Source organism: Hyaena hyaena, unplaced genomic scaffold (genome assembly GCF_003009895.1).
Source record: "Hyaena hyaena isolate Hyena2069 unplaced genomic scaffold, ASM300989v1 scaffold_251, whole genome shotgun sequence".
Lineage (NCBI taxonomy): Eukaryota > Metazoa > Chordata > Mammalia > Carnivora > Hyaenidae > Hyaena > Hyaena hyaena.
The window spans coordinates 1,610,771-1,624,199 of NW_024080883.1; the positions used below are offsets into that span (position 1 = coordinate 1,610,771).

The 13,429-nt window shown below is 41.5% G+C and overlaps 1 protein-coding gene across 8 annotated transcripts in view; it reads right to left on the reverse strand.

The window, feature by feature from the left end:
- Positions 1-13,429, reverse strand: part of BBX (BBX high mobility group box domain containing) — a 276,768-nt gene that overhangs the window by 4,426 nt on the left and 258,913 nt on the right. For all 8 annotated transcript variants that reach the window (XM_039244981.1, XM_039244980.1, XM_039244974.1 and 5 more), the window contains 2 exons: positions 6,550-6,747; positions 3,664-3,850 (listed from right to left, as the gene is read on the reverse strand). In XM_039244981.1, coding sequence (XP_039100912.1) covers positions 3,664-3,850; positions 6,550-6,747 — 385 coding nt within the window. The remainder of the gene's footprint in view (positions 1-3,663; positions 3,851-6,549; positions 6,748-13,429) is intronic.

A 13,429-nucleotide genomic window follows, 5' to 3' on the forward strand; every position in this document is an offset into this window, starting at 1 on the left:
GGCCCACAGCAGTCTGCACAGTAATGTGCTGAAAATCTGTGAGGCAGAGCAAGGCTTCCGGGGGTTTGACCCTCGAAGCCACATCGTATCTTCTTCAGAGTACACAGAGCAAAAGCAGCCATTTAAAAATTCAAATCATACCTTTCTTATAACTATATCCGAGTTTCTTTCTCTTGATGCACACACACACACACACACACACACACACACACACACACACACACACAAATAACGTAGATGAATTACAACATTTGGGGATTTCAGAATCCAATAATCACTTAGCCTAAGATATTAGGATTTTAGAAAAACAAAACATGTGCTATAATCAAACCTCTGGATTAATCTGTTCATTCATGTGGGGATGTTGTAAGCACCAACTGTTCAATATGTTCAACCCTTTGTTCAAGAAAAGATGAAATTAAAATGTTATTTTTTTACCCTTAAGACTGAAAGCTGAAAGAATTTTAATTAAGTCTTGAAAAAAGGGAAAAAAAGTGAAAGATGAAAAGTACAGTATAAAAAAAAGAGCAACAGGGACAGAGAGCAATTGGGTTGAAAGTCCAGCTTAATCACAGAAAAAAGCAAGAGAGGGGGAGCCCGTTGTGGCTACAACTAATGGATGCTGCCGTTCCCAGCGGAAAGGTCAGCGAGATTCTTCGGGACTTTCTAGGATGTGACAGATGATTGCTTAAGCAGCATGTTTGAGCAAAGGCAAAGACATGGGAGTTCAGAGACCTTAGTTCAAATCTTAACTCAGGTTAGCTGTGTGTTCTTTGTAGCAAGTTAATCGTCTGCGATATGTGATATCGTTAAAAAGGGATCAGAATACCCACCCGGCAGGGCTCATTTTAGGACTCAGTTTAATGAGCTTTCCCCTTATGAAAGTCCTAGTAAGCAAATAGGCTTTCGGCAAAGGTTTATTCCAACTTCCTATTTCCTGCATTTTGCAGAACTGACTCTCTGTGTGGAGTTTCTGAACCTAACGTTATAATTTCTCCTGGCAAGAAGCAAGTGATATGTTTCTACCCCTAACTCTGCTGATCATTTCTAAATTATGAACCTAGGTGACGCGAAAGTATAGTTAATGGATGTGCAACCCAGGTAAAGGTACATTAAGCCTGCAGATAGATGGCAGTCGCCAGCTCTGCTTTAACAGATAAGGGCTCTTGAGGGGGATCTGTTCTTCTAGACATTAAGAACACTATCCATTTAGGAGACTGATAGTAAGATTCTAGTATGCAATACTGTTCTTTCTAATGAGAGATTAAAAAAAAGAATCTCTGCTTACACCATTTTCTCTATGCCTGCTAGTGAATGTAGGTGGTCATACTTTAAGAACATCTCATCTATTCATCCACCCATTCATTTTTTCATTCATCCATTGATGTAGCAGGAACTAAGGGAGCTGGGGATGTGAGGAGTAAAACCAGTGCTCTGCTTTCAGGTTCACTGGAAAGAGATGTATCAGGGAATAATTACAGGTGTGGCCCCTGGTCTCAGAGATCATGCACAGAAAGCATTCAGGGACTTCGGGAGGAAGACGGAGAGCAGAAAACGGGACTAGCGATGGAAGGAGGGCCAGGAGTTTGCCTGAGGAGGGGAGCACAGGAAGAACTTGGCTTATCCAGGTGGCAGCAAGGGGTCCCACGCGATTGCAGGGCAGGGAGGAGGGGGGGCGGAGAGGAGAGTGGGGAGGTTTGCTGAGGCTTTCTGCTGTTGCGACCTGGAAGTCACGGAAGGTTGGTTCACAGAGCCAGTCATGTCTGGAAGGGGATGCTGGCAGCAGCAAGGGTGACTGGGTGCTAGACTATCCTGAGTCGTGTATTATGATCCTCTCTGAATTCTTTTTTTTTTTTTTTGAGACAGAGGAAGACAGAACACAAGTAGGGGAGGGGCAGAAAGAGGGAGACATAAAATCTGAAACAGGCTCCAGACTGAGGTGTGTCAGCACAGAACCTGATGCGGCGCTCTAACCCACGAACCGCGAGATCATGACCTGAGTCGAAGTCAGACATTTAACCGACTGAGCCACCCAGGTGTCCCAATCCTCTCCGAATTCTTACACTGCCTCTTATTTCCAAAATTTATGGGGACACTCAGTAACATGCAGGGGTGTATTTCATTCTTCTCACATGCACAGGAGTCTGTGCTCTGTACTCGACTGTAAAACTCCACGAGTGGAGAATTATCTGTGCATGACCGCCTTTGGAGACTTGAGCAGATTTTAACAAGGTGTGACAGCATTCTCTTGCTATTAGGCACTTGTAGTATACACGTGAAAAGGAATTTGACTTCTTAAACTATCTATAAGCTATTTGTGAGGAAGCACTAGAACTGTAATATGACAGGTAAGGAGCCTCCTGAACCTGGATGTGGAAAGCGACAGTGAAGCCCAACAGGGGGGTATGGAAGTTGTGCTAGATAGATAGATAAATTTATTTTAAATTTCTGAGAGAGAGACAGAGAGAGAGAGAGAGAGAGAGAGAGAGAGAGAGAGAGAGAGAGAGAGAGAGACAGCGTAAACAGGGTAGGGTCAGAGAGAGAGGGAGACACAGAATCTGAAGCAGACTCCAGGTTCTGAGCTGGCTGTCAGCACAGAGCCCGATGTGGGGCTCAAACCCACAAACTGCGAAATCATGACCTGAGCTGAAGTTGGACGCTTAATCAACTGAGCCACCCAGGCACCCCTAGATTTAAAACTTTTGTACTGAAGACTGAAGTCTGGGAAAGGAGCTCACCTGTGGATAATCCACTTTGAATAAAATACGAAATGCCCAAATTTACAAATGGCTTTTTTTTGCTTTCCCAAAGGATCCATTAAAAATCAGAATACACAATTATACACTTAGAACTTAGTATACTTTTTGTTGAGGCTTTATGGAATTCCAAAGGCTTTCAGATTTATGATCTCATGTGATCCTTACAACTTTGTGATTCTTTGGGAATATCATACCTCTCCACGGAAGATGAGAAAACCGAGGCTGAGAGAAATGAAAGACTTTGTAGCAAAATGCAGTTAAGGAAAATTCCAGACCTTTTGCTGTCCATGAGTCAGATGCGAAGATGCTTTTTCTGACCACAGTTTTCCTCCACTACCATCACCACTGCTGCCAACACCATCGTCAACGGGGGTGTTTACCATGTGCCAGCACTGGGACATTAGTTCATTCCACATAACATCTCTATGAAATAAGTGTCACTTACACCCATTTTATAGAAGAAAAAATGAAGGATGGAGAGGTGAATGATCGATATTGCTCAAGAACTTGCAGTTTACAGGAGATGGATATAGAGCTCAAACCTAGCTCTGAAGCCTGACTTCAAAGCGCACACTTCATGATTAGGGAATATTGCTTCTCTGCTCTCTCAGGTTTTTTATGAAAATGAAGTTTAGCCACAGAGTAATATATTCAGAATGCAATACTTGGCTGACTATATTTCCTTATATTTTCCCACACTGCTAATTAGGACATATGTTTTTGTAACATGTCACATAACTTGCTCTCGAACCAAATCTCATGAACCCCTATGCACTGTGAAAAAGACCACAAACCATGCTGGAGAGACTGATCTGGCTTCCACATTGCTCTCTGCATCCCTGTTCTGTGCCTGGGGGTGCGGGTGAACAGGACCCCCCAAATCCTGGGGGAGCACACCACTCACCTGTGCACATTCTCCATGGCGGCCACTTCAGCCAGCGCGGCGAGACTGAAGAACGCAGACACAGCTGGCATCTCCGGAGTGCTGCTCCGCGTCTGCGCAGCCTCGGTGTTGTGTGAGCAGTCTTCAGTGCAGCCGGACTCAGTCACTTTAGGGAGATTCCTCTGCAGTTGTTCCTTTGGTTTGTCATCTGCAATGAAAGGGAAATTCATCACAAGAGGATCACCATGTTCTCTCAAGAGAAGGAACACAGAAAACTCTGTGCAGACAATGTAAAATGAGCTAATATTCTTTGTTCACTTTTGTCATCCATTGAATACTGAGGCATTTATCAAGGATTTTCTGCTCCCGTGGTAATAAAACTCTTTTATTAAGCTCAATTGCAACTATGGGCAGTGCTATGCCCTGAAGCTGGGTGGAAGAGAAGCTGTGTTTTATCCATGGTCAAAGAACAGGTCAGTCCCAGAGCGAGAGCGAAAAAGGGGCTTTGGATGAAATACAACTGATGGGACTTCTGCAAAGGGGTCTATGGATGCTGTACAAAGCCCCTAAAACCCAAGTAGACAAACATTTCTCATGAGGCCGTAGGATGCCGTGCTAGAGCAACTTGGGACATTGGGTGTGCTGTAACACCAACATTTAGGACTGCCAACTCTAAACTAATCCCAGTGAGATTCCAAGTTGTTATCTATGTTCTGAAGACCTACTGGAAGGAAGACAAAAGGCTCTCTGGTATTTACAAAGAGGTGCTAAAATGCTAAGAAAATATACCTGTGGGAAAGGAGTACACTTTCTGGATTACATGGCCATTGTGAAGGAGGAGGAATCTTTACCACGGTTTTTAAAACATTTTAAAAATAGAAAGCCATCGATAAAGAATGTAAATGTCATATACTAGAACATGGGAGTGCTATGTGCTTTTCTACATGAAGGTAATACTTTCTAAGTTCTTTCATTCTTTCTGTAAGTGAAAATGAGGCTACAACAACTTATAAAATCAAAATCACAGGGATGCCTGGGTGGCTCAGTCAGTTAAGCATCCTACTTGGGCTCAGGTCATGATCTCAGGGTTCATGGGCTTGAGCCCCACATCAGGCTCTGTGTTGACAGCTCAGAACCTGGAGCCTGCTTTAGAGTCTGTGTCTCCCTATCTGCCTCTTTCCTGCCTGCATGTGTGTTCTCTCTCAAAAATAAACAAACATTAAAAAAAAAAAAATCACAGAACAGAACCCAAAGTGAAAAGGGAAGGGGGAGGGGCCTGCTAGACCTAAATATCAGGAAAAGTAGATTCTAGGCCTCATCTTACTTCTGCCTAAGTCGTCCAATGCATTCAAATACCAAACCCTACATCGTTGGTCTTCATGTCTTATTTAACAGGGTAAAATGGGAGTATTTAATGTGCATTACTGTCATAACAATCTACACAGCTAAACACAAGAAAATGTGCACAAAATTCACTAGCTGTTCCCCTATTCTATTTCAGCAATGAATCTTTATTTGCAATTACATAACCTTAACCGGGTATTTATAAATATTACTCTCAAAAAATACTCATTTAAACATTTTTTAGAAATTTTATTACTTTTTTACCATGATAAATGTACTCTATACTCTCCATCACCTATTTCAACCCCCCACCACCACCTCCCTCCCTCTGGTAACCACCAGTCTGTTCTTTATAGTTAAGAGTCGGTTTCTTGGTTTGTCTTTCACTCTTCTTTTTCCTTTGCTCTAAACAATTTTTTCTAGCCAGACAGAGATCCAACAAAAAAAGAGAACTATAGGCCAATATCCTTGATGAATACGGATGCAAAAATTCTCAACAAGATCCTTGCAAATCGAATCCAGCAGCATATCAAAAGAATCATCCACCAAGATCAAGTGGGATTCATTCCTGGGTTACAGGGCTGGTTCAACATTCGCAAATCAATCAATGTGATCCATCATATCAATAAAAGAAAAGATAAAAACCATATGATCCTGTCAATAGATGCAGAAAAAGCATTTGACAAAATACAGCATCCCTTCTAAACAATTTTTTCTATTTATAGAAGTCATTATGGACCTGTGACCTTTTCCTGGAAACTGGATTAGGGAAGGGAGAGGGATACTTCAAAGCTGACAGAATGAGATGCTGGGGGTGCTTAAAGGCAGAAAAAGGCATAAGATCACTAATGCTTAGTTTGTTTAACACCCTGAGATCTGAGGGGGGTGCTCAGTGTCACTTTCTGACTCCATTCCTTAACTTGGGTCCCTCTGGCAATTCTGCTGCCATGGAGGCCACCAGGAACAGCAAAAGACCACAGGCCGTGAATGAAAATGGAGAAATTCACCATAAGTTCAGATCTGGTTAAAGAGTAGCCCAGAGAACTCAAGAAATCCAGGAGCATTCTCACATTCTCTCAGTGGTCTGAATTAGCTTTAGAGGAAGGACTGGATGTTTTCTAACGTTCCTGAATCCATTGGTTGAATACTTGATAATATGGTTTGTAATGACTTGAACAATGAACCATGAAGAAACACTGATTCAGCTAGTATTTTTAAAAGTCTAGGATCTCTGGGAATTTACTTAATGAAGACTATTTTTGAGCATGCTGAGAAAGAGAAGAAGAAACACACAGTCCTAAAAATTACCTTTCTTTTCTAAGAACGCTCTTGGAAAAAGAGCTATGATTTTAAAATGTGCACATTTTGTACTTTTGGGAGTCTGTGGAAAACCAGCTCTCAAGGAGATCCAGAGAAAGAAAACGTTACTATGACCAAACCCACAGAACAGACCCATTTTTCAATAGGACCCATACTTGGCTTAACGTCATTTGCTGGCCCATGTGGCCACGATAGTCACCGGCATGCTCTGATTATCTCTCATTTAAGGCTCCCTCTTCTTACCCAGAGTACCTCCTGCTGGTGATACCCGGCCATCTGCTGTCCTGACAAGGTGTGTGATCTTGGTCTTCCTTGCTTTTCTCTTTTGGCTGCCCACCAAGGGTTCTTGAGTTGTTGTTGGCTCTGGAGTGTTGGGAATGGATAGGGCATTTTTAACCTTATGAGCAGGCTCTGTGGTGTTTTTGTCTTCTGAAAATATGGCTGAAATAGGACAGACAGATCATAGACGATTACACACAAAAACACAAGACATAGACATTGCTCTTGGAAAGAAACATTTCTCAATGTCTGAGCTATCTGAATGGAGAACCTAAGAATTTTCAAAGTACTGATGAGAAAAATAAAACACTGCCCATGATTTTCAACCAATATACTTATTTATATTTGCTTTGATAAGTTAAGTACAGAGGATTAAGAAGCCCTCTCTCTCTTTTAACAGAATACTGAACCAAGAGGCCATCAGAGCAACATTTTCTAAGTGTTTGGATCTTGCATGTTGGTGGGAAAGACAGCATATACAAATCTGAGTGAATTTGTGGTCGCGGTTCCTATTCGAGATCCCCTTGGCCATCTAGTCTGGAGAAGATGATAAAACAAGTTTCTCTTCTTCTGAGGACACTGAGATTAATTAAATATGTGCTTCTTCTTCTTCTTCTTTTTTAAAGTTTATTTATTTATTTTGAGGGAGAAAAAGTCAGGGAGGGGTGGGGAGAGAATCCCAAGCAGGATCTGCACTGTCAGTGCAGAACCAGACAAGGGGCTTGATCCCACAAACCATGAGATCATGACCTGAGCCGAAATCAAGAGTCAGACGCTTAGCTGACTGAGCCACTCAGGCTCCCCAGATATGTGCTTCTTAAACTTACAGTTATCATTGGGACATTTGCTTTCCATCACCGGGTTGGACTGATCAGAAAAGAAATTGTTTGCAAGGGCTGACCTTCTTTTACTCAAACTGACTGCCCAGTGTGGACCTGACAGGCACTGGTGATGCTAGTACGTAATGAAACACTCTCCATCACTGAATTCTAGAAGCAGGGAAAGTGCTTAGTGAGATAATTTAACGACGTACCACAGGTCAGCAGGGCTCCTGGAAAGGTTTGTTTTAGCTTCTCCAGATTCTAATTGTAATACCAGTAAATCACTCAACAGCACACACTTGTATCCTAAGAATCACCATGTCAAGAGTAGTAGAAAGCACACTTGCTACGCAAGACCTTGCTCCCAGCTCAGAAAGGCTGGGGATGCTTGTATTGTTTCTTACGTTCTCTTTTCTTTAGGAGTTCAGTATCCTCACCCCAATTTAAAAGTAAGACAAGTAGGGGCAGCTGGGTGGCTCAACTCTTGGTTTGTGAGTTCAAGCCCCATGTCAGGCTCTGTACTGGTGGCATGGAGCCTGCTTGGGACTCTGTCATCTCTCTGACTTTCCTTCACTTACGCGATCTGTCTCTCTAAATAAACTTAAAAAAAAAAAAACAACAAATAAAAGACAAGTATATGTATATAGGAGAACAGTAAGCATTTAAGAATATATACATGTAGTCCAGTTTAGCGATTGGAGCAGTTTTTTATTCCATTGGTCTAAGGGCATGTAGGCAGGGAAGGGAGACATCTTTCCATTTTAAAGCCATCCAATCTCTTAAGACAGGCACAAAAACAGTTTCTGACAACGAGGGGAGTGTGGCGCTGGAAGTCAAGGTCTGACATGACACGCTTGGTGTAACTGAGCTGGAGGAGAACTGAAGGTGCTGGTCAGGAGATGGAGCTGAAGGAAGACCTTGGAAATACAACAGTATGTATAGCACAGGACGGAAAGAAAGCTAAAAGAGGGAGAGAGCAGAACGAGAATGACTCAGAGTGTGAAAAAATGCACATGTTGGCATAAACACTTGGATAGGCTTCACTTAACAATTTTCATCTAGATCTTTAATGAGGTTAGTTACATCCTAGAGAAAGGAGGGGTATGAATTTGTAAGATCTTTGCCCTCAATAGATTGATTCCAGGTTTCCCACTCCAAAACAAGTGGGAACCATTTCCATTACAGCAAAAGAAAGGATGTAAGGCAGAAATCATACCATGATTTGTGGCCTGGCCTTACCTCAATATAGCATAATAGATGGCTATGTGGGGAATTGGCTTAAGATAATAGTTATTACAAAGAAACTATTTGGCATTGCTCCCAAATATCTTCTCAAGCAAGTAATCAAAAATTAGGAAAAAGCCTCCTTCTAAATTATAGATCTGTACCCAGGAAACAGTCTTGGTGTATTTATACTTTGATATTTAGCTTAACATAGACCAGTGCTGGTATGTATCTTAAGGTTTTTTTCTTTTTTCTTTTTTTTTAGTTTAAACTTCAATAAAAGCTGCCAGCAAAATAAAAGATAATTTGGTTAGAATACTCCAAAGAAGAAATACTCTATGACTCTTCATTAGCCTTGAAATTCAAAGCCTTCTATAGATATAAAGAAGCTAAAATCTGAGTTTACGATGAACATAAATAGCCTCTAGTAGGTATTCACAAGCTTCAAAATTTCCAGTTTCTTACCGAGCCTCATCAGTTGTCCCTTCTGATTGGGGGGGAGGGGGGATCTTAATCACCTCTCCAGTATGATCACAACACTACAGATGGCCCTTCCAGAAAAAGCACTTATCTCTTCCTTTTTCTCCTTCTCCTTCCTAGGAAAATCTAGAACTTGCTGAAATAAGGGTGTAGCAGGGTTCCAAAGATGAACAACATATTATATCATAAGAATTGCTAACAGAAAGAAGGAACCCAGAAGGTCAAAGAAAAGACCAAGTGGTTTAGGAAAAGATGAGCTAATTTCTACACAAGACTTGGATTCTACTCTTGATTTTTTATTTATTAACAGCAGGACCACAGCTCTCAGTTTCTTCACATAACAATGGAGGCTGTACTAGATGAACTCTGAAGGAGCCATCATCCCCCACATTCTTTCCATTTGCCACATAGCCCAGAATCAGGAGCCTAGCCAGCCTGCAGCCAGTTCCAGAGTACTCCCTTGATCAGAACAGTTAGTTTTCTTGCTTTTACTAAGTCTTCAAACGGTTTCATTTCTTTTCAGTAGTTGCTCCGTTTCCTGTGTGCTCTGGATGAATTGGTAAAAACACAGTAAGAAGCCGAGGGGATGGCTGCAAAGGGACTGCAAATGGGAGGTAGAGTTGAGGTCTAAAAGCAGACTGGGACTAGGGGAAGCTCAGAAACCAGCAGAAAAGGCACCATGGGGCTGAAGGCATACTGTCCGGGAGACACCAGCAATCAAGACCCAGAGATTGGTGTACTGGGAGGCAGAAAAGGAGTGAATCAGGTTGCAGATTGACTGGAAGAGGCAAAATGTGAGAATACATCTAAGATTCTCAAAAATCCCCCAAACAGGAGGCAATATCACCTTCCTAGATATTGTCTCTTCTAAACTTAATGCCAGATGAAGAAATAATCATGGGGTCTGCAGATCGTCCACATTTGAAGAAGTATGTAATGAGATATTGTTAGAATTTGGAAAAGGAAATAAGAGTGAGTCTGCTCCATGCTTTGACCCAGGAGCTACCTACCCGCAGAACATCCTATGCTGCCTGGAGGCCAAGACCAATGATGCCCCTCAGGGTCAGCACTCAGAAAAAACCCTACCCTTCGAAGAATTGGGGAAGGCAGGTAAGGCTAAGTCAAAGAAGTGGTTGTACAGGACATGACAGTAGATCTGAGTCCAGCAATGTGAGCAAAGCAAAGGGAGGCCTGATGGTGAGAGGCAGGAAATGGAAAAGGCTCAGAGAAAAAAACAGCCTGAAGCTGAGCACCAAGGAACAGCAAGCCAGTTCCTTTTTTGTCCTTTCTGCCAAACTAATGGAAATGTGAGAAAAGAAAGGCTTTTGTCCTCTAAAAACAAATTAGTCATTTCTATTTCGGCTTGTAATCGAACACACAAACCTACCCAAGCACTGCAAAACAAGTCCACAGGGCTAGGTTTTACACTCCACGATAATCATAACACACTTGGAGCGTATCATCTGAGAGAGATAATGTGAGTTCACTCCTGGAGCAATATTAGGAATGTGGCAATAAGAGACTGTCTTATTTTCCAAACTCTGCTCCCAAAATGTGGGGTAAATTTTTTGAGATAGCAGCACTGTGCTTGTACTGAACCCCAGGGGTCCACCAGAGTGCTCCAGAGTCATGAATTCACATTCCAACGAGGGGGATCAAACTTGCACTGAAATTATTATAGCCAAATCTGGAATCTTACTGCCTTTGGTTGGCCTCCCTTGAGCTGAAAATGTACAGATGCTGAATGGAACACAGGAAAAAGAATCAAATGAATGAGCCTTATCTAAGATCCCAGGAGACCTTGCTGGAGTTACATAGCAACTCTTTCGAACTTGAGAAAAGAGATGAAAGTTCGCCTGAGTGTTGCGGATCATGTTTGAAAATTTAACCATAAATACTTTCTCTCCCCTATAATTGTACTCATATACTGCAAAGGGAACTAATCTGGAGATTTTTAGTCTAAGGTTTGGGTTGTTTTATTTTTTTTCCTTTTAAGATGCCACTTATAATTGTAATATCTGAGCCAAATGAGGGGCTCAGATATGCCTGAAAAATCCAAACTGTAAGCAGCCGATGTGCTTTAGTGGAAAGAGTGCTGGTTTCTTCCTTTCCCATGTATGTTGGTCAGGCTTCATTTCTTTATCATGTATTTGGGGCTAATAAGCCCTCCTGAATTCACTGGGGATCCTGCCAAGATTAGTTTTATGAAAACTATTGTGAAAGCCCTCAGGAAACTACGCAGCAATATTAAGTATTAATTATCATCATCATCATTATTATTACAGTTAGAAACCTCCAGCTTAAGCATGAGCATAGGACACCATAATTTGGTAGAAAGATAAACACAGTGGTGGATACAAGGCATCTTGGTTTATCTGAAAAGTTAACCTTTAATTCTAGGCTGACAGGCAATCTTTTTTTATGATCTGAAAGTTTCAAGAAATGGTTTGGTGATTTTGAATTTTAAAAGCAGAGGGAAAATGCTTAAAACAGATAAGCTTAGCATTTAAACTGCAGATGAGATTTCTAAGCACCTAAAGATTTCTGATATTTTGGGAAAAAAATGAATTTGGGGGGAAAAATTTATACTCAGCATGATGCCAAGGAAGCAGAGTGAACTTCAAGTCATCTCCTCTCACCCAAAATCAGGAACAGCTCACAGCTGCGTGCCACAGTTGAATCAACTAGTAGAGACATCAGTTACAAACGACTCCTGTCTAAGTGCGGCCTCGGATGGCTAACACATGTTAAAATGCTCCTGATTAACGGTTTCATCTTCTGTCCTTAAGTATTTGTACTTTCCTAAGGTAAAGTTTTAACAAGCAACGATTTGGCCATAGGTGAAAGAGGGGGAAGTAAAGGGCCTAGAGAATTCACAAAGTACACAGTCACCACCTGAACAAGGAAATATAGTGGATGGTATGAAAATAAATAGCCCAAAAAGGTCACTTTAAATTACTGGTAATTTCTGATACACAAACTGATTCCTTTTTTCCTGGCCATATAAAATGAATATGCACTCCACACTAAGCAATTTTCAGTGCATGTTCTTCAAACTTTATAATGTATTCATATGCATTAATAAAAAATATAATTAAGTATCACCAATAATAACTCTATTCCCACTATACCCTTGGGACTGCCTAGAAAACTGAAATTGATTTACTTCTCTGCCCCCTATAGGGCAGAATTAGGGCTGCAGAACAAGGTAACTTGCGTCAACCCACTGTATACCAGGGTAATAATGCGAGTAGGAGAGGGGAAAGGACATCTGAGGTTGATGTGTTACTACCCCTCATCATTCACCCCAGCCCTAACCACACACATCACACACACACGTGGTACCCATACGGAGAGTGAACCTAGTGAGGTTAAACACAATCTGTCCCACAAAAACCTCTCAGTAGCGGCCAATGTAAGACTAACACCCAGGTCTCCTGCTTCCAACCTGATTCATTCTTTCTACCACACTGCATGTCCTAGGACACCACGTTCTACATGAGACACAGTTTTCATTCTTTAAAAAACAAAACATTTAGAACAGTGTCATTCCAAGCAAAGAGTAATATGGTCTTAAGTGCCTCTTAGATGCCTCTGATCGTCCATCAGTGCCTTACATTTACCAAGTGTTCCCGGAATATATCTTTAAAACACACAGGAGCTATTATATAGCACATTTTGGATGTTAGCATTTAATGCTGAGAGCAGCACAACAATTCACATTTGACTTTGCCAGCTAGGAACACAAACAATACCCTGGAGAGGTGGTGAATGTGAGGTAACAGGTCAGAGACCAGATATACTGCTGGCAGTTTTTGTAAAAGTGCAAGGACATAAAAGCAGACATCTGACTCATGGGAACTGTGCCTACCAAATACAAACAACTTCATGTTTGATATAAAGCCAAGTTTGCATATTTTTGAGAAATATCTTTAACGTAAGAGTGCTTTTGATAAATGACTTAGGCCAAATGTGCATTTTAATTTTTTTTTCCCTTTCAGGATAGGAATGAGAGTGTATCTGGGAATCAAGAGACATGGACTTCTTCATTAAGTTCCCCTTTCTGGTCATAAGTAAATCAAAGAGGTTATTAGACTCAACAGGCCCTAAGATTGCTTCTAGGTTTCAAATGAAGCGACTCCTAATTAAGCACTACCAAAACATTCAGCTCCTTAAAAATGGCTACAATGGAAGAAAAAAAAAAGGGGGGGAATCAATGGGAAGAAGAGGACAGTTACTTAAATGCCACAGAAATGAGCACTCACTGGAGTACTTAGAAGTACTGAGAGGTGGGCTGGGCAAAATTCCTGGTTCCAGCC